General features: G+C 40.3%; 3 protein-coding genes across 5 annotated transcripts; 2 read left to right on the top strand and 1 right to left on the bottom strand.

Annotated features, from left to right (window-relative positions):
• Positions 1 to 1140: 1140 nt before the first annotated feature.
• On the bottom strand, positions 1141 to 8681 carry dmap1 (DNA methyltransferase 1 associated protein 1). The gene is made up of 10 exons (XM_086161568.1): positions 8298 to 8681; positions 8002 to 8093; positions 7118 to 7313; positions 6700 to 6858; positions 6406 to 6573; positions 6010 to 6195; positions 5656 to 5727; positions 4672 to 4744; positions 4084 to 4421; positions 1141 to 1874 (listed from the first exon to the last, which is right to left on the bottom strand). The coding sequence occupies exons 1-10, from the start codon at positions 8391 to 8393 to the stop codon at positions 1815 to 1817; spliced, it is 1440 nt and encodes a 479-aa protein (XP_086017694.1). The 5' UTR covers positions 8394 to 8681; the 3' UTR covers positions 1141 to 1814.
• Positions 8682 to 9969: 1288 nt separating this feature from the next.
• LOC147225962 (heterogeneous nuclear ribonucleoprotein M-like) lies at positions 9970 to 12933 on the top strand. 2 transcript variants are annotated; one of them, XM_086161688.1, is made up of 3 exons: positions 9970 to 10186; positions 10963 to 11144; positions 12715 to 12933. In XM_086161688.1, the coding sequence occupies exons 1-3, from the start codon at positions 10122 to 10124 to the stop codon at positions 12789 to 12791; spliced, it is 324 nt and encodes a 107-aa protein (XP_086017814.1). In that variant the 5' UTR covers positions 9970 to 10121; the 3' UTR covers positions 12792 to 12933. The 2 variants fall into 2 exon arrangements, with proteins under 2 accessions (XP_086017814.1, XP_086017813.1); XM_086161687.1 differs by lacking the exon at positions 12715 to 12933 and adding an exon at positions 11906 to 12219 and having other exon boundaries at positions 9980 to 10186.
• Positions 12934 to 13314: 381 nt separating this feature from the next.
• LOC147225961 (heterogeneous nuclear ribonucleoprotein M-like) lies at positions 13315 to 17041 on the top strand. Of its 2 annotated transcripts, XM_086161685.1 has the most exons (13): positions 13315 to 13454; positions 13578 to 13671; positions 13764 to 14012; positions 14200 to 14353; positions 14469 to 14518; positions 14600 to 14657; positions 14913 to 15017; positions 15089 to 15136; positions 15411 to 15479; positions 15578 to 15679; positions 15784 to 16367; positions 16459 to 16510; positions 16608 to 17041. In XM_086161685.1, exons 2-13 carry the CDS (start codon positions 13606 to 13608, stop codon positions 16769 to 16771), a joined length of 1701 nt encoding a protein of 566 aa, XP_086017811.1. In that variant the 5' UTR covers positions 13315 to 13454; positions 13578 to 13605; the 3' UTR covers positions 16772 to 17041. The 2 variants fall into 2 exon arrangements, with proteins under 2 accessions (XP_086017811.1, XP_086017812.1); XM_086161686.1 differs by lacking the exon at positions 15578 to 15679.
• Positions 17042 to 17184: the final 143 nt, after the last annotated feature.

Here is a 17184-nt window from a genome sequence, read left to right as displayed (position 1 = left end):
GCAAAAGAAAGATAGCCTTTCGGCTGTGTTCTGTCAAGGGAGAAATTACACATTTACAGAGGTTTTTTCAAGCAACGACGGGCACCATAGATCAAACCACTGGATTTATGAGCCAATTTTCAACATGAAATATAGACACAGGAATCCATTTTACCCATGTTTACTTGCCTTCTCTCACTCTTTTTGTTTCTCTCTCTCCATCAACTGGCCCACAGCACACGGACGGGTTCGCTCCTGAAATCTTCGCGCCTCTTTTCCGACCTTAAAATGCATACGGCTGGGATTGTGAAGATGGAACATAAAGCATTTGCTCCTATGCCTGGAATCCCCGAGATTTTCCCAGGGAAGACTATCTGTACACTTGTGATTACTGATTACAAAGTCAGTTAAAAATTAGACCTATCCCTCAACCAAACAACTAGAAAGAAACTTATTGAGATTATTTTCTGCACAATTTTTACAAATGACATAACAAAAAACTTGGCCTAATATTTTGACTTTTTTTTTTTTTTCCTAAATCATCAACTCATTCAACCTATGGCTCATTTTTTTTTGTTTTGGAGAAACTCGAAAAAATAACTTCAGAGATTATTTTAAGAAGGCAACAGTGTACACACACACACACACACACACACACACACACACACACACACACACACACACACACACACACACACGCACGCACGCACGCACGCACGCACGCACGCACGCACGCACGCACGCACGCACGCACGCACGCACGCACGCACGCACGCACGCACGCACGCACGCACGCAGAGTATGCCCCAGGATGCTGCCCTGTTCAGGGGCAAATAGTCAAAATTTGCATAGAAATTAATGTCAACTTGGGCTAAACTACATAATCAACATGCAATTAGCAATATTATCGGGGGCAAACTAATGATATTTCTATGGCTGTGCCAACCTAACAATGATCACAGTTAAATTATCATATTAATGAAGTCTTTAGTTGTCACTTAACTTAAATGACATGTAAGGCGAGAAAGTCATGATCCTACAATCTCCCTGGCAAATGTGTATTCAAAACTAATCTCCACAATTTATAGTCTCATCTGACAGAGTGACAGATGCTTGAAATGTAGAAGAAACCACTGTGGAATAAACATACCGGACACTTGGTGAGAGAGGAAAAGAGGGGAGAAAAAAAAAAAAAGATTTATTGAATCATCTTCAAGGTCACCTGAGGATAAACAACACACATCAGCCCTGCTAGTCCACAGAGAACATGTCAAGAGATGGAGGCAGTATCCACAAGAGAGGAAGGATCACTCAGGGTGAGAGAGAGTGAGAGCTGGAACAGCGGGTCAACACGAAAACAGATTTCCAGTAAACACTACAGCATGATTAGGCCACCAGAAACCTCATGTGGGTCGAATGAGCGTTGCGGCTCAAGGTCCTCCCTGTGCCAGAGTTGTTTTTTTTCTTCCTTTCATTCCAATTCATTTCAATTACCTGGTGATTCCTGCCTTCTTTCCCATGTCCCGATTAGCTCAGCCTGGCAATTTACAGTTTATCTTGCCTCATCTAAGACTGAGCACTGGTGAGAGGGAGGAGAGTTGAAGTAATGGAATGAAATGTCAGTCAATTGTTGCCTCTGTCACAACAATGGTAAGCAGGTCAGGTGGAGAGAGCTCCCTTTAGTAGCTGAGATGTGTGGCGAGTGGCCCTGCTACTTAAATGACAACAATATGTTTCTCCACTCCCTTGTGTGTCTGATGCACAACAGAAAACCTGTGGGTATTTCCAGTGAGCCACTGTTGTCCCCTGCAGATTATCAACTGCTCCTGTCCACATCAGGGCTTCTTCACCTTCTTCACTGATGAGGAGCTGGATGCCGATTCTCTCCGTTTTCTCTGTAAAGTGAATAAAGGAAAATAAAGTGTCAACATGGTCTGGCATTGTTTGTGTGTGTGTGTGTTCATGAGAGGAATGCACATTACACACACTAAAGGCTACGCTAGATTTGAAAGTCAAAGTGGTCAAAATCTGATTTCTTAGGCTCAAAAATCAAAACACAGGGACCATTATCTTTTGAACTCTTGTTTTAAAGAAACTTCCACATGTTGTTCGAAATGAAATACAGATTGGGTCTGTTATGTGTCCACAACTATGTTCAGTGTGAGTCAGCCCCAAAAACCTCATGCAGTTCTCTGGTGAATCTGTGAAACTCTATGAATGTGCAACTACTGTTTGAATGTGTATGCAATTTCTTTGGGAGTGTGAACTGTTTACACACTTGAAGTAGCCAAAAAAAAAGATCCAAGGAATTTATCAGAATTTGGCACTAACATTCGTGGCATACAAGGAGCCCAGTCCATGTTTACATGCTTCTTTTCCTGTTTCCTTTGTCAAAAATCCTTCTTGTTCTTCTTCCTCTTAAAAGGCTGTCAAGAATGCAAATCATCTCATCTGCTTGTTTCTATAGGTAAAGTTTTTGCCAAAATTATCATTTAAACTTTCCACAGACTCTTGTTTGCATTTTGAGCTTTAGGGCAACGGACATATTACCTACAGACGTAGACCAAAGCATAATGAGATTTACTGAATCCAAAAAAGTAAGGCGTAGACCAGCTGTAGCTGACATGAAAAATAAATACATGAAAAAATATTGTCCTTGATGTGGATTTAAAGTTGATGAGATACAATTTTACATGCCTGCAGGTTTTGGTCACTGAAAACTGAGTTGCAACTGAAAATGATTTTCCACTAAAAATTATGTTTCCACAATCACTTTGAGATGTATTTCTAGAGCACGCCTGTCTGACTGCTGAGTGAGTTGGCCAGGAAGTAAATGTTTTCAATGTTTGACAGACTCCCCATGGTTGACGAGGCAAGAGGGGAGATGTGCAGTGGACTATCTCTTGACAAGTGCATTAATTTGTGTATTTCCTCTTCTTCTCACTCCGCTGTGCACCGATGTTCTTGTTAGCGCCAAGTCCCACTATAGATTTGGAGATTTCAAAAGGAAACTTATTGTTTTTTGTTGTTTCTCTCTGCCATTTGACCTGGGTTTAAACTTGTCCCTCAATGAGACCGGTGCTATAACAAGGACCTATTTGTGCATTAAGACCTCAAAAGAAAAATCTTTTATTTCTAGGTGTAGACTATGCTTAAAAATAAATCTCAAGCACAAGTCTTTCTAAACTATGAATGACTCAAACTATGAGTTTGCTGTCACAATGTTTGTTCAATATAATTCACACCATCTTTATAGCTCCAGCCTGCAGCAGTTATTATGAGCCTGCTTATATTTGTGAGATCCTCATCAATTGTAAATTTCCTCAAGGTCACTGAAAACAGTGTCATGTTGATGCATGTACATGATCTTGAGTATAAATTTGCTGTAGCCTAAAAAGAACACATTTTCACATCTTTGCCTCTCTTCCTGCCTGTCATAAAAATAGATGGGGAGGGATATCCATATGGAGAACAAGTGTACAAAAGGATTGAACTGTTCAAAGCACTAATTTCCAAGCAGTCTTCTTATTTCCTTTTCCTCTCAACCTTTTCCTAAGTTTTTGCTTAAGTTTATATTTACACAACTGTTTTTTAATACTCCATCAGAAGTCGCTTGTGCTACTGTTCCTGTGGCATTAGAAAGGTGGATGCATACTTGGAAAGGAACATAGGTGGAAAATGGAAATGCTGAGCAGACACAGCCTCCATTAAATGCAAGTATTAAAAAGAAACTCACGATACACTTGATCTGCTAAATTAAGACTTAACTGTATATCGTATTGTTGTAGATGAGTTTAAATGAAACAAACTGACGCTGCTGTTGGCAAGACGAAGACACAGAGGGAAATAAGATTTTGACCTGTGTTTAGAACTTCTATTTGTCTATTTGTGTTCTACTAATAATTGTTCCCATTTAAATGATAAATGACATCTGCAAATAATGAGATTATTTGCATACTTGATGAAGCAAGGTAGTTATGTCAACTGGGCATGCCTAATGCAGCTACTGCCTCATCAGGGTTGGGATCACTGGAACATTATCAAGAACCCTAAATTTTAAGAAAATGGCTATGGACCAGGATGGTAGTCAGAGAGCAGACTCACAGAGTTGGGGGTTAGCGGTGCTCCGACCACGTCAATGATCTGCTCCTTGGCTTCAACCTTGATATCGTCTGCACCAGCCCATACCGAGGCCTCACCCCCAGGTGTGGCTGCTGTGGCGTTGTTGGCTTCCATACCCTGCTGCAACGCAGCTGAACTTGCCATTCCACCACATCCAACAGCGCTTCCAGCCTTCAGAAGGGCCTCGTAGCGGTGACGCAGCATCTGTTGCTCGTACTCGCAGTTGCTATGGGCCTGCTTCAGCTCATACAGCAACACCAGGTCACTCCGCAGCTCATTGAAAATTTGTACAATTTCTTCTGTTGGCATCGGGTTGAGATCTGCATCCACAGATGGACACAAAAAAAAAAAGGATAAAAATGTGAGTTTCATTGAGATAAATAACAAAAACTGGAATTGAAAAAAACTTCTTTAAACCACCTTGAAAGTACACTTTATATATAACACTATGGTACTTTTAAGTTCTCTCTTAAATCGTATTAGGTTGGAAAGGTTTAGGATCTTGTTATGTCTGTAGCACAGGAGTAAAAAAAATCTGAATGTTAGCATATTGATGTCTTTCACACTCACCGACTTCTTGCTCTATCAGAATCTGCTCAATGGCCTTGATCTTCTTCTGGCCCACTGAGCTTGGCAGTTTCATCTAAATCACATGCAAAGACAGGGGCAAACACACCAACACACAGGGATACGATTTAAGGTATAGGAGATACGAAATTGAAAGATACACTACTGGGCTTTAAATCCATATGAAATGCACTTTGGCATACCAGATCCAAATGTCTTTATTCACTGAGCTCTGTCTGACTGATCAAAGGGGGAACTCCCCTCTCCAGCCATGCTAATGCGTTTTCCATAGAGTGGCACTTCCCCATCACTCTTGGAGATGAATAAACCCACCCACCCACGCTGGATTTTACAAATATTACCAAGTCACTGACAGATTAAATCATTACATTGCTAATGAGAGATGGGAAACTCCAGTTGAACACATTGCTTGCTCAGATACATCAACTGATATCCCCATTTTTTCCCTACATTTTCAGTACTTTAACAAAAATTTATCAGACTTCCTAAAATGTGAACAGCAAGCTGGGTTTAATGGTAGGACTTTCTCAGTGGCACTCAAACTCGACAGCATATATTTCTCGCACTCCACCAAAGGATTTAAAACTCACTTTAATATGTTGCTGTGCGACCACGTTTGGTCCTAGCTCGACCTTTGCTCTACTCCCCGCAAAATCATGTAAGCATTCATTTGCAATATTACAATATAGCATATTGTAAATATAATCGGCTGCTGTTGTTTATCTATAAATTACATTTTTTTACAGACAAGGTAGAGGAAGAATAAATATAATTGTGTTTATTTGAATATAAGTAATATTTGTCTGTTAAACTGATAAATCTCTATTAAGAGACCTATGATTGAAAGTCATGTGACAATTCTTGGATGAGATAGCATCCCCATTGGGATGATTACTTAGTTGAGGTTTCATACTGGAAAAATTTGGATAATACCCTAAGTAGCTAAATAGTATTGGCAATACTCACCCTCTGACTACGCAGTGTGACTCCAGATGATTTGAAATCAGGGAATTTGATGCCAGCTGTCTCTGGAACAGCCTGAAGAAATAAATTACCGATGAGAGACACAAAATCCTAACAAGCCAAAGCGTTCAGCAATACATATGGGATACATATTAAAGGATCAAAGCTGATTTTCTTTGAGGCTCTCTTTCAGTCAAAGATAAGGAGAAAAAACATTTGAAATACATAAATTGAAGCGGGGCCGAATTTTCCTTCTTTATATGAGTATTACTATAAATAAATACTGCCATGATGCTAACATTAACTTAACAAATTCAAGAGGACTCCATTTGAACATTTCGTTTCTTGAGCACTTACCGGTTTTTCTGTTTCTCTCTTTTGTGGCAGCTTCTTCTTGGAAACCCTCTTCTCAGCTCGCCTCAGCTCTGTGGTTGTGTCTGCAGCTTTAATGAGTTTCTGCAGGTCCTGAGCCTTCTTTTCTCGCTCTTTCTTCCTGGTCTCAATCTTTCTCAGCTCTTGAATTAGATATTCCTCTTCTGCCACCTATAGGAAAAGCAATAGAAGTGCAACCCTTGTATCACATCACACAGGAGGGCCTGGACTTGCTTGAATTACTGCCGATTACATTTGTTTCTGAAGTAAGTGTCTCATAGTTTCTTATTGTTTTTCATACTGCTTCAATTGCGACTGGCGAAACAATATTTGTGTTTCTAGAACTTTGCTACAAACATCATACTGAAATGAAAATGTCACCTGTTCAGGTGTGCGATTGAATAGCTTTTCTAGTTGCTCTTTACGGCGCCTTTCATGGCCAGCATCAAAGATATAGATCTTAGGCTCCGTCCCTGAAGCTGCACGAACTTTAGTCAGCTTTCCACAAATATTGTAATAACGTTCTTTCAGGTCTTCAACTGAACGTTTCTGAAAGCATAAGTAGAAAAACATGGTAATAAAATCAACCTCCAAAACTCTCTTATAAAAATACATTTTAATGATTTTAGCAATCCTTTCAGAGATAAATCTGGAAGTTAGTGTCTCAGTAATTACCCTGTATTGCTGGTGGTCATAACGGTCATGGACTACTACGAAGCGAAGGTCAAAGCGCTTGCACAGATCAAACAGGTGGTCTGTCTCTGCTTTAGTCCACCCATCGTCGTGAAGATGCATCTGATACTCTTGCTCTGAGTACACCGGTACCTGTACTGTCTAAAATGAAAGAAGAGAAAATTTTTCAAAATTGAATGTTTTTGTCTCTGAGCAAACACTTTGAGAGGGAATAACATTTAGAAGAAGAAAGACCATTATTGTCAAATTCAGTTATACATAGAGCACAACATCAGCAAAAACCACTGCGCTTAACCCATTATGGATGAACAATGAGCAGAAGGCACCAAAGGAGCAGCTCCTGGGGAGCGGTTAGGGGGTTCAGTGTCGTGCACTCAAAAGAAAGAGCGGACTTTCTTGCCTTGTTAAAGCGGGCAAAAGGATAGTCCTTGCCCTCCTCTGCCGCACGTCGCCAGTGATGAAATATGGCACCATCCCTGCGAGCAGGATTTGTGAAAGGCATCCATTTCCAGGGGCGCACTTTTTTACAGCCCAGCTTTGCTTTGACTGTCCTGTAGCCCTGAGTGGTATCGCTTGGCAGCAAAGGGGGTGCATCTCTACAGATTAAAGAAAATAATTTCAAAATGAATTGAACAACAATGCTCATCATTTTAAACACATACATGAATTTATAATATGCGTGAACCACTGCCTGTACAGTCAATTTTCATTTCTGACGAACCACCTGTACTCTCACTAACTGTATAAAAAAATAAAATTAAAAAACAAGGAAATTGCATTTATTCTTTAAGACTGCGCTTATAAATACTGCACATTCTGTACATATGCACTTCTGCTTTGATTAGATGCTAAATACATTTCGTTAGTCTGATTCTTTACATGTGTAATGACAATAAAGTTGGATCTTGTCTAATCTACTCTAAACACTTCAAGAACATGTCTGTGGAGGTTCTCCGTCAACCAGGTCCTGTTCAATTCTTTGTCAAAACCTTCTTCTCATAGCAACTGGACTTGATTTTCTTCCCTTCACAATGTTTCATCCATTACCTGAGAACTTCAAGAATATACAGCCGAAAAATGTTGTCTGTATAGGACTACTAGACTGTAGAAACTGTGTAATAAATATTCTTAACAAAGGCATATAGAGCTCTTTCATTTTTGCTATGATCCTAAATTTCAAGTTTCAGGAAAAAAAAAACTACATTCAAAACAAATTACTGGTTCGCAACCCAAAATGTATTTAAATAATGATGAAGCGCATTATGGTGAAGACCATTTCCTTACTTCTTGTCTGAATACAAGAGAGCATAGACCTCCCGGTGCATCCCCTCTGGTCTCTTGAAGGTCAGCGTTTCTGTGGCCTTCTTGCTTTTTTTCTGAAAGAGATTAATTAGGGTATTTTAAATAATTTGGGCCAAACTCAAATATGTAGATATAAGTAAAGACAGTCTTCTGTGGCAAAATCGTGGTTCTTCTGTCCAAGTATATATGAAACTTTTTTGACACATTCAACTTGATAGTGGTGCTGCATATAGTTAAAAACAAGCTACAATGTGTGTAATACGTGAAACAAATCTCACCTTGTCTGAGTTGATGAGGTCTTTTTTGCTGATGGGACCGTCATTTTCCCCTCCTGTCAATTCTAAAATGTCCCTCACATCAGCACCAGTAGCCATGACTCTGGTTGTAACGTGGTAACCGAAGATTATAAAAACATGTAAGTACAGTACATTCACTCAAGAAGGGCCACTGCCCCTTGCCGTCCAATGAGCCGTGGCTCCCTTGCTAACAGCTAAGGCTAACGTAATAATTTTAAGCGCCTTAGTCAAGAGTCATAAACGAACAAGAAGCGCCTTCGTGATTTTTTCGTAATATTAACGCGTAGGCTTTTACTGTGTAATGGCATAACAGGAAAATCTTACAAGAAACGCTCTATTCTTCTATTGTTGAAACCGGGAGAAATCGTTAGCCAGAAAGACTGTTATTACTTCCGTTGGTAGAACATTTTTGCCGGAAGTTGATCTACGTAATGGATCATTAGCGCCGCCTTCTGGAGTGGGGTGTCGAACAAACGTTGAAGCAAGTTGTAGCCGCAGAGCATTTTGAAAAATAAAGGTTAACATTAATCTAGCGGAATTGTAACTCCCTACTTTCAAGTGCAAAAAACAATTTATAAAAAATTTATTTTGGGGTGCATTTGACAGGGATAAATGAGCTGGATAATACAGGGATAAATACATATGACATAGCTTCATAAAAAAAATTAAAAAAAAAACATTATTACATTACATTACATTGCATTTGGCAGACGCTTTTATCCAAAGCGACTTACAATAGAGGACATAGGGAATGCAAATACACTTGCAAATACACGATGCACAGGAAATATACAGAACAGTAAGCTTGGGTTGGTGAGGTTTTTTTTGGTTTTTTTTTGACAGACACACAAACGTAAACACACATAGACACACACACACTGCATAGCCTAACTTGCTGCTGCATTATAAAAGAAGGAGAAGAAAAAAGACATATTCTATTTATACAGGTCTCTTCCCAAAGCTACTTTGCAACCACTGTCACTTCTTAATCGTACCCATTTACTTAATTTAATGCTGATGTTTGAAACTAACATGGAATGTCCCCGTTTATTATGAATAAAGAAATACATACTATAATGTCCGAGTGCCCAACGATGACGAGTTGCTGGATAACGAACCTTATTTTAATTAGAACAATCATGCCACCGTTTAACAGCGGCGGTTCAACTTAACCTGCGCTTCACTCGCTCTCTTTTTTCCACACCCCACCCCGTCACTCACACGTCCCAAAACATTCACAACCAGAAGGCAGTAGCCAGACATTCCTCCAAACAGTACTGCAGACTCGTTACAATTGGAAGCCATTTATAGTTGCTCCGTTGTTTTAATTTAAAAAGTTATATCAGATAGATTGAGAATCTCATCAATTCGAAGAGTGTTTTTTTTTAAATTTCCTATTAAAGAATATTTTATTGTGACATTACAGCCACACACTACCTTGCAAATTCATTTGAATTAGTTTTGAGATTTTTTCGACAATTTATAACTCCGTTTAAATAAACAGTCTATGTCGTTTTGCCAGGGCTCATAACTAATATGCTTCCACACATAAAACCATACCTAATATTGTACAATCCACTTTTACCTTGAAAGGGGCGAACCGGATATAGATACATGGTTATTTTTTAAAGCCACATCCGGTTACCTCAGTGCCGATCAATCGCCATTTTTTTTCTGTGCTTACGCACTTTACTTGAGCGTGAGCAGGGCTTCGTCAGTTGAAACGTGTCCATTTAGGTAGCTTATTTTAAAGGTTTCAGCTTTGCAGTAAATTCCAAGTGAATCGACAGCAAAGCGGTTTTGAACATGTCTACCGAGCAAGTAGAAAATACCGCCGAGAAGACAGGCCAGCAGCTGCCTCAGCAGCAAGGGTAACGAGAACTTCATTCATCAAGGCTCCTTTGTTAGCGTTAGCTGTCGTCAGCTAGCCAGACAAGTAACAACATCTCGGGTTTTCTAATAATCTGCGTTTAACTATCATGATGCATTAGGCGTGGAATTTGTGCGAGGAATTGTCTATTCAATCGTACTTTTTATTCAACCGTGTTTTTGACTTTATATGAAACCGAGAAACCTAACGTGCTGGGCAGCCATTTTATGTTTCAAAGCAACAGCGATCAACCGACAACCCCTGATTGTAATAATGTCCCAACTTCCATATTTGTTCGCGTAGCGATGGAACATTTATATGTTACAGCTGTCAGCAACATTTAATGTAATGTAAGTTGTTTTGGCGCATTTTGTCCGTCAAAGCGGCCTTGCCATGCTTCTTCATTGCAGTCGTGTAGCATAACTAAACGCAGGTGCTATTTGTATCTGCTTATTAAAATGACGATTAGTTTGAAAGCAGAACAAGAAGACCCATTACCATTTTGCCGTGAAAGTGTCTGGGAAAAAAATAACGGGCCTGGAGCTTGTCGATCGTCTTTATTCAATGCCATTTTGTATTGACAGTGGCCCTAATCGCGACGCCATGTAACATGCTTGGGATCAGACCAAAAGTCAGTGTTATTTCCGAATACTGTAACTGTAGTTCAGCACAGTATTGTTGAGTGATTCGTTTTATATCCGCGTACATTCTGCTGCTGAGTATTTCCTTTTAATATACTGTTTCCAAATATGTTCCATTTTAACTGTTTTTGTGTAGGGAGGTGAATGGGAAGCCCAAACATGAGCCCAACTCCAGCAGAAAGGAGAGGCCGCAGAAGAGAGGTGGAGGCGGGCGTTTTGAACCCTATGGAAATGTGAACAAAAGATATCGGGTGTTTGTCAGCAACATCCCATATGATGTGAAATGGCAAGCCCTCAAAGACCTGATGAAAGAAAAAGGTAAGGTGTCTGGAAAGAGATGGACCTTGTCAGCCTGACCTAAAATGCAACCATCCAGGGTCATTTTGAGTGACCGCTGAAGCTTTTAAAAGCTTTCTGCAGCTTGCTCTGGAATTAAGGTGACCAATGCTGCGTGAGATCTTCTGTCGGAATTATTTGGAAGTACAGGTTGGGAAGAGGGCTCCTATGTCTTGTCAACTTTGCCGATTTGCATAAGCGCTGTGAACCTGGGCGTTAGAACATTTATTCTTATTTGAGATTACTAAACCCTTCGTGTTTCTTGTGAAGTGGATGCTGTATATGTGCAAAGCTGGATCACAAATGTGAAAAAATCTATGGTTTTGGATAATGTGCGCATAAATCCGATCCTTTCCACCCTAAGAGATGCATGAAAGACTATTTACAGGTTGTTACTGTAGTCAATGGGTTTCTAAGTTGCGGTATGCAATTTAAGGCAAAACCTGAGCATTTTTGGTATCCATCATATTTGTTTTGTGAATGTCAAAGAAAATTTTGTGATTCAGCAGGTATTAGCCTAATGTTCCCACTCCAATACACAACATAGGTTTTAATGTGACTTTACAGTGAAGATAGTTGTTTAGGGGATTTTGGAATTTCTTTTAGGTCTATCATCGGTAATATACTACTTTGGTTTTTGTAAAAGCATGTGTTTAGAGGGATACAGCCCATTTACATAAGGGCTGCCTGGAATCCGTTCTATGACAACTGACTGTGGAGTTAAATTGCATTTTCTTTTTTAGGTGTGACCTTGACAAGCAAAAGTTTTCTCAGCAGATCTCCATTTTATGCCAAACACAGATGTGCATTGGGATTTCTTTGGGGTACAGGTCTACAAAATGAAGCAACTTCTTATGCACTGTCCTTGTTTCTAGTGGTGTGGTCGCTGATGTCCATTCCCTGAACAGACATCATTGAGAAAGTAGGCATGGTTGAAACTGAAACCAAATTCTGATATTGTGCATCTTTGAAACAGGTCCACTTTTTTGAACAAGTTATTGTAGATGGAGAACTGTTTGTCCTCCAGCATCTACTATAATTAAGGCTATGGGTAGTGTCCAAGGTGTATGTTTCCATTAAAGATCAGCTGATGGGCGATGTATTGATGCATTAGCCTGAGGTATTAAATGGCATAAAAGTAAGCATAGGTTTTCAATGCAATGGGCTGAGGCGTTGAACAGGCTTTACCGATTTGAATTAATCTTGTCAATTATCTTCACGTATGTGGTTTGGATTGCATTATTTTCAAACGGGTACATGAAAGGTACATGGCCATTTGAAAAGTTGTTGTCCTCAGTCAATTGGTTTTGGTGTTTTGGGAGAATTCCAACAAGGACAGGGTAAGAAGTGTACAATCTTTTTTGTTCAAAGACAAGTTTGCTTTTTGTAGACCTGTACCAAATTGTGCTGCTGCGGAGGTGCTGAAGGAAGGCTCAGGACTGACAGTCTGAGCTCACTGTCATCGGCCACCCTACTTGTTTCTGCTCTAAACCCCCATTGTTCTCTCGGCTTCTCTCCCCTTGGTGTGTGTCGTCTGGAATCTGATTTGTAGTGGGTGAGGTAACGTACGTGGAACACTTAATGGACGCAGAAGGCAAATCGAGGGTAAGTGCAAATACATACAAATAAAACGAATAATCCTAGACAAACCTGTGTTTGTCAGCTTCGGTTTCTTTTTCTATTGTTGGGCATTTGTTCAGATTCAGAAACCTGTAGGTGTGTGTGTGTGTGTGAGATGGTTACACGCTGGAGGCGTGTCCTATTTGGTGTCGCCTGTGGCCTTGACTTGGTCATTCGCGGGTTGATGCTCATTAAAGGACTTCAGTTTTCTCTGTAGTCAATCCTGTGGGATTGCTGTAGCCTATAATGTCCTCTTTTGGTTGCTGGATTCTCTCCTCATGTACTAGGGTGTAGTCCGCAAGAGGTTGTTGAAGATGGTTGTTAAATTTAAAACCTTCGATGTTAATGCCTTTACTGTTATAGCTAGTTCCAATATCTTAGTGGGAAATCCTTTTTCACTGTGGATTTTCTTCCTTTCGGATGTTGGAAAATATTAGTTTTCTGCCTGCATCTTGTTAGTTATGTGATATCTTAATATAATTATTGACAAGGAGAGTCACAGTTGTTGTCGTGGCAATCTTGTGATGTTGATATTTTGGATTGTGCATGAAAGTCTAATATTCTATCATTCAAAATTTTCTTTTTTTTATTGAATTGTATATCTTACTAATTTCACTTCCTTTTTTTCCTCTTGTCTGGCCTGTTTTGTCTGCAATCAACAAAGGGTTGTGCGTAAGTAACTTTATTTCATCAATTATCTGATCCATTCCTTCTTTGGAGAATCAGAATGTTCCAACTCTCCTATGACTTTGAAATTTTAAATATGATTGACTAATTTTCACTGGATATGTTCAGTGTTGTTGAGTTTAGAACTGAGGAGCTTATGAAGAAAGCAGTGGAGAAAGTTAACAAGCACAACCTCAGTGGGCGACCACTGAAAGTGAAAGAGGTAGGGCACATCAAACCAAGGTTTATTGGGTTTTGTTAATAGATTAATATACGTGCTCTTTATCACCTGAATAATTCTTATTTTCTTATCAGGATCCTGATGGTGTGATTGCCCAAAGAGAAATCAATAAGACCCAAGGAGTCGGAGGCCCTCCAGGGGGCCATGGGGGAATGGGTGGCATGGTTGGAATGGATCGCATGAACATGGATAGAATGGGCCCTGGACCAAATGGCCCCATGGTCAATATCCCTCCCAGCCTGATGAATAACCCCAACATCCCCAATGAGATTATCCATGGCCTACAGGCTGGAAGAATTGGCAACACTGTCTTTGTTGCTAATGTGAGGCTTTATTTTCCATATTTAATTAGATACAAAAGAGTCACTATATTCTTAAATGAACACTATTACTTGGATCTTCAATTTTTTTTTTTCCAACAAGAAAATATTAAATGTGTGATTAAATCAGATGTCTTAATGTATGTTTAAAGAGTGAATGGAATCTCATTATTTGGATTTATACCCACAGCTTGATTACAAAGTGGGCTGGAAGAAGCTGAAAGAGGTGTTTAGCATGGCAGGCATGGTGGTGCGCACTGACATTCTGGAAGACAAGGATGGAAAGAGCAGAGGCATGGGCACAGTAACATTTGACATGCCCATTGAAGCTGTCCAAGCTGTTTGTATCCTTTTTGAAAATGGTTCAGTTTTGTTTTGTTTTTGTTTTTTTAAAAAAAAAGCTTCAGATGAAGGATTCATCAATGTCTCGTTAGTTTCTTTGACCCCACCCTCTCTCAGCCATGTTCAATGGGCAGCTCTTATTTAACAGGGTCATGCATGTGAAATTGGTAAGTTCACCTAATTAATTGCGTAAGGGGATCATTTGGAGTCACAGTTCTCACCCTCATGGTTTTATATGCCACTTTCAGGATGAGAAGTCCTTGCCAAAAGATTTTGGGCCCCCTGACAGAGCTGCTGCCCTTCCCCGTAAGTTTGAACAATCTCGCATGAACAAAAATGCTTAAAACATGCTGTTGGATTGGAACTACATATTTTAAAAAACAGGTAGTTGTAGGGCCGCTGGTGTACAAGGCTTTTGTGTGTGGCTCATTCCAGTCACATTTCTTTGTATTACGGCACACAAACCCTGCTGGTAGCCAACTTGCACCCTATTTATCGTGTTCTTTGAATGCAGAAAATTTCCTTTGTAGCTGACATTAAAGTACCAACTTTTCTTCTCAGGGGGCCTGAGTGGTGTTGGTCTGGGTTTGGGACCTGGTGGTCAACCCATTGATGCCACCCAACTTAACAGAGGAGGTGGAGGAATGGGAAATATGGGCCCTGGAGGTGAGAAGCTACACTTTAGTAACATGTGACCTCTTAAAGTGGCTGCTTAATGTTACTCATTTCTTGTGTAGGTATGGATGGGATGAACTTTGGAAGCATGGGCGGCCGTATGGGAGGAGGTATGTAGGACTATTTGATCCAACAGAATTAAATGCACCTAAGAAGGAAAGAATTGGAATGCATCACTTTGAAAGTTCCAGTTGTTACAGTACGATAGTTAGAATTCTAAGCAATCTGTAAAAAGAATATTTCATTGTATTAGCTTAAATTATCCCACAACAGGCATGAAGTGTGAACTGATTTTAGTATACTTCTAAAGCACACCCAAATTGCAATTTCTTCCTTCTATGATTGCACTCTGTGTTTGATTAGACTTTTCTGTAAAATTTCTAGGAATGGACAATTTCGGAGGCATGAACAACATGGATCGTTTTGGCTCATCTGGAATGGGCAGAATGAATGGTGAGTAATTTCAGCATGTTTATCATTCCAAAGCAAACGTGGAACAGATTTCACGTTTTGCTGGGTGTTTCTAATGGTTTAATCTCTTGCATATTCAGAGATGGACCGTGGGATTGGTGGTGGTTTTGACAGGGAGTTTGGTCGAAATGAAATGGGCATGTCTCGCAATAATTTTGGAGACTCTTTTGAAAGAGGAATGGGTTAGTATTCTTTGGATTTGGTTAATCCCTCTCCCTCCGTTGAGCTGTTTTGGGAAATAGATTTCATAAGAGGGTTAGTCTAACGGTTTGTTTTTTATTTACAGGAAACTCCATGGGTATGGATCGCATGGGTTCTGGCATGGATCGCCTGGGAGTCAGCATGGATCGCATGGGGGGAATGGACCGGATGAGTATGGATAGGATGGACCGTGTGTCTGACCTGGACCGGCTTGGTTCTGGATTTGACCGGATGGGCTCAGGAATGGACCGTCTCGGGCCCAGTATGGACAGGCTTGGACCCGGCCTTGACCGCATGAGCTCCAGTATGGATCGCCTTGGCCAAGCTGGGTTTGATCGCTTGGGTCCGTCTGGTTTGGATCGCATGGGTGCTAGTCTGGACTTTGGCTCACCAATGGGAATGGATCGAATGGGCAACACTGGGCTCGACAGGATGACCAGCAACTTTGACCGCATGGGCTCCACTGGCGGTCTCGACCGCTTCCAGTCCGGTGGTCTCGACCGCATGGGCTCTGGAATGGACCGGATGGGATCTGGAGGAATCGGAGGTCAGTTCGATCGTTCTGCTGATATGGATCGTGGATTTGGCGGGAATTCATTTGGAGGAGCTGGGGGGCCTGGAACGGGTGGAGGCAATGTGAGAAAAGGATGCCAGATCTTTGTCCGAAATGTAAGTTTCTTTTTGTTTACATAGAGTAGGTATTCGTTAAAGAAATACTTTATGAACAGTTTTAATAACTGAAATTGATTTTGTTTTGCAGCTGCCATTTGACTTCACTTGGAAGATGTTGAAGGATACCTTCAATACATGTGGTAAGACTATCGAAGATGTTGTCCTGGAACTTGTGCAAATGCATTCAGGCCATTCAAATGTAAGAATTCAACATTTTTACTTGTACATCATCTACAGGTGTGGTTCAGTATGCTGATATTAAGATGGAGAACGGCAAGTCCAAAGGCTGCGGTGTCGTTCGTTTTGACAACCCCGAAACCGCTGAGCGTGCCTGCAGGACCATGAATGGCTATCGTCTGAGTGGAAGAGAGATTGATGTTAGGATTGATAGAAATGCATAAGTAGCCCTTTGCACTTGTCACTCAGTCCCTAATGCCCATACACTCTGTATCATCTAAATTGCCCCTCATCGTATTCATATTATATTCAACTTTTCTTGGTTTGTTAGATAGTTGTAACAGTGAATGATTTTTAGTTTGTAACTTGTCAGTGGAAGCGATTTTTAGTTACATTTTACTTTTTTAGAGACCAAATTTTCATTCTTATCACCGTGCTTCTCTTGTCTTGCCTTTTGTTTGACAAGGTGTTTTGATAATAAATCTCAACTGAAATCCTTGTTTTTTTTATTTGTACATGCTGTCTTATCTATACGTATGTTCACCGGTGACTCGATGCTGCGGAGCGTTTGCCATCTGAATGGTTTCAGAGGGGATTTTTCAAAATAGAGATAAAGTTTAGGCCATGCATGGTCTCA

The sequence above is a fragment of the Fistularia commersonii genome, chromosome 16, assembly GCF_037954325.1.
Source record: "Fistularia commersonii isolate RoL2024-O1a breed Wild chromosome 16, RoL_Fcom_v1.0, whole genome shotgun sequence".
In the NCBI taxonomy this organism is placed as follows: Eukaryota; Metazoa; Chordata; class Actinopteri; order Syngnathiformes; family Fistulariidae; genus Fistularia; species Fistularia commersonii.
Note: the sequence above shows the minus strand (reverse complement) of the source record. Positions and strands in the feature narration are given on the sequence as shown.

Bases quoted from the DNA above. Each gene is read 5' to 3' on its own strand.
- dmap1 (XM_086161568.1), bottom strand. From the start codon at position 8,393: ATGGCTACTGGTGCTGATGTGAGGGACATTTTAGAATTGACAGGAGGG. The intron at 6,196-6,405 runs GTGACATTTTCA...CTTTTCCTATAG, and splicing joins TCAATCGCACACCTGAACAG to GTGGCAGAAGAGGAATATCT. The intron at 4,422-4,671 runs GTGAGTGTGAAA...CTGTGGATGCAG, and splicing joins TCTGATAGAGCAAGAAGTCG to ATCTCAACCCGATGCCAACA.
- LOC147225962 (XM_086161687.1), top strand. From the start codon at position 10,122: ATGTCTACCGAGCAAGTAGAAAATACCGCCGAGAAGACAGGCCAGCAG. The intron at 10,187-10,962 runs GTAACGAGAACT...GTTTTTGTGTAG, and splicing joins CAGCTGCCTCAGCAGCAAGG to GGAGGTGAATGGGAAGCCCA. The intron at 11,145-11,905 runs GTAAGGTGTCTG...TTTCTTTTTTAG, and splicing joins AGACCTGATGAAAGAAAAAG to GTGTGACCTTGACAAGCAAA.
- LOC147225961 (XM_086161685.1), top strand. From the start codon at position 13,606: ATGAAGAAAGCAGTGGAGAAAGTTAACAAGCACAACCTCAGTGGGCGA. The intron at 15,018-15,088 runs GTGAGAAGCTAC...TTTCTTGTGTAG, and splicing joins GGGAAATATGGGCCCTGGAG to GTATGGATGGGATGAACTTT. The intron at 15,680-15,783 runs GTTAGTATTCTT...TTTTATTTACAG, and splicing joins CTCTTTTGAAAGAGGAATGG to GAAACTCCATGGGTATGGAT.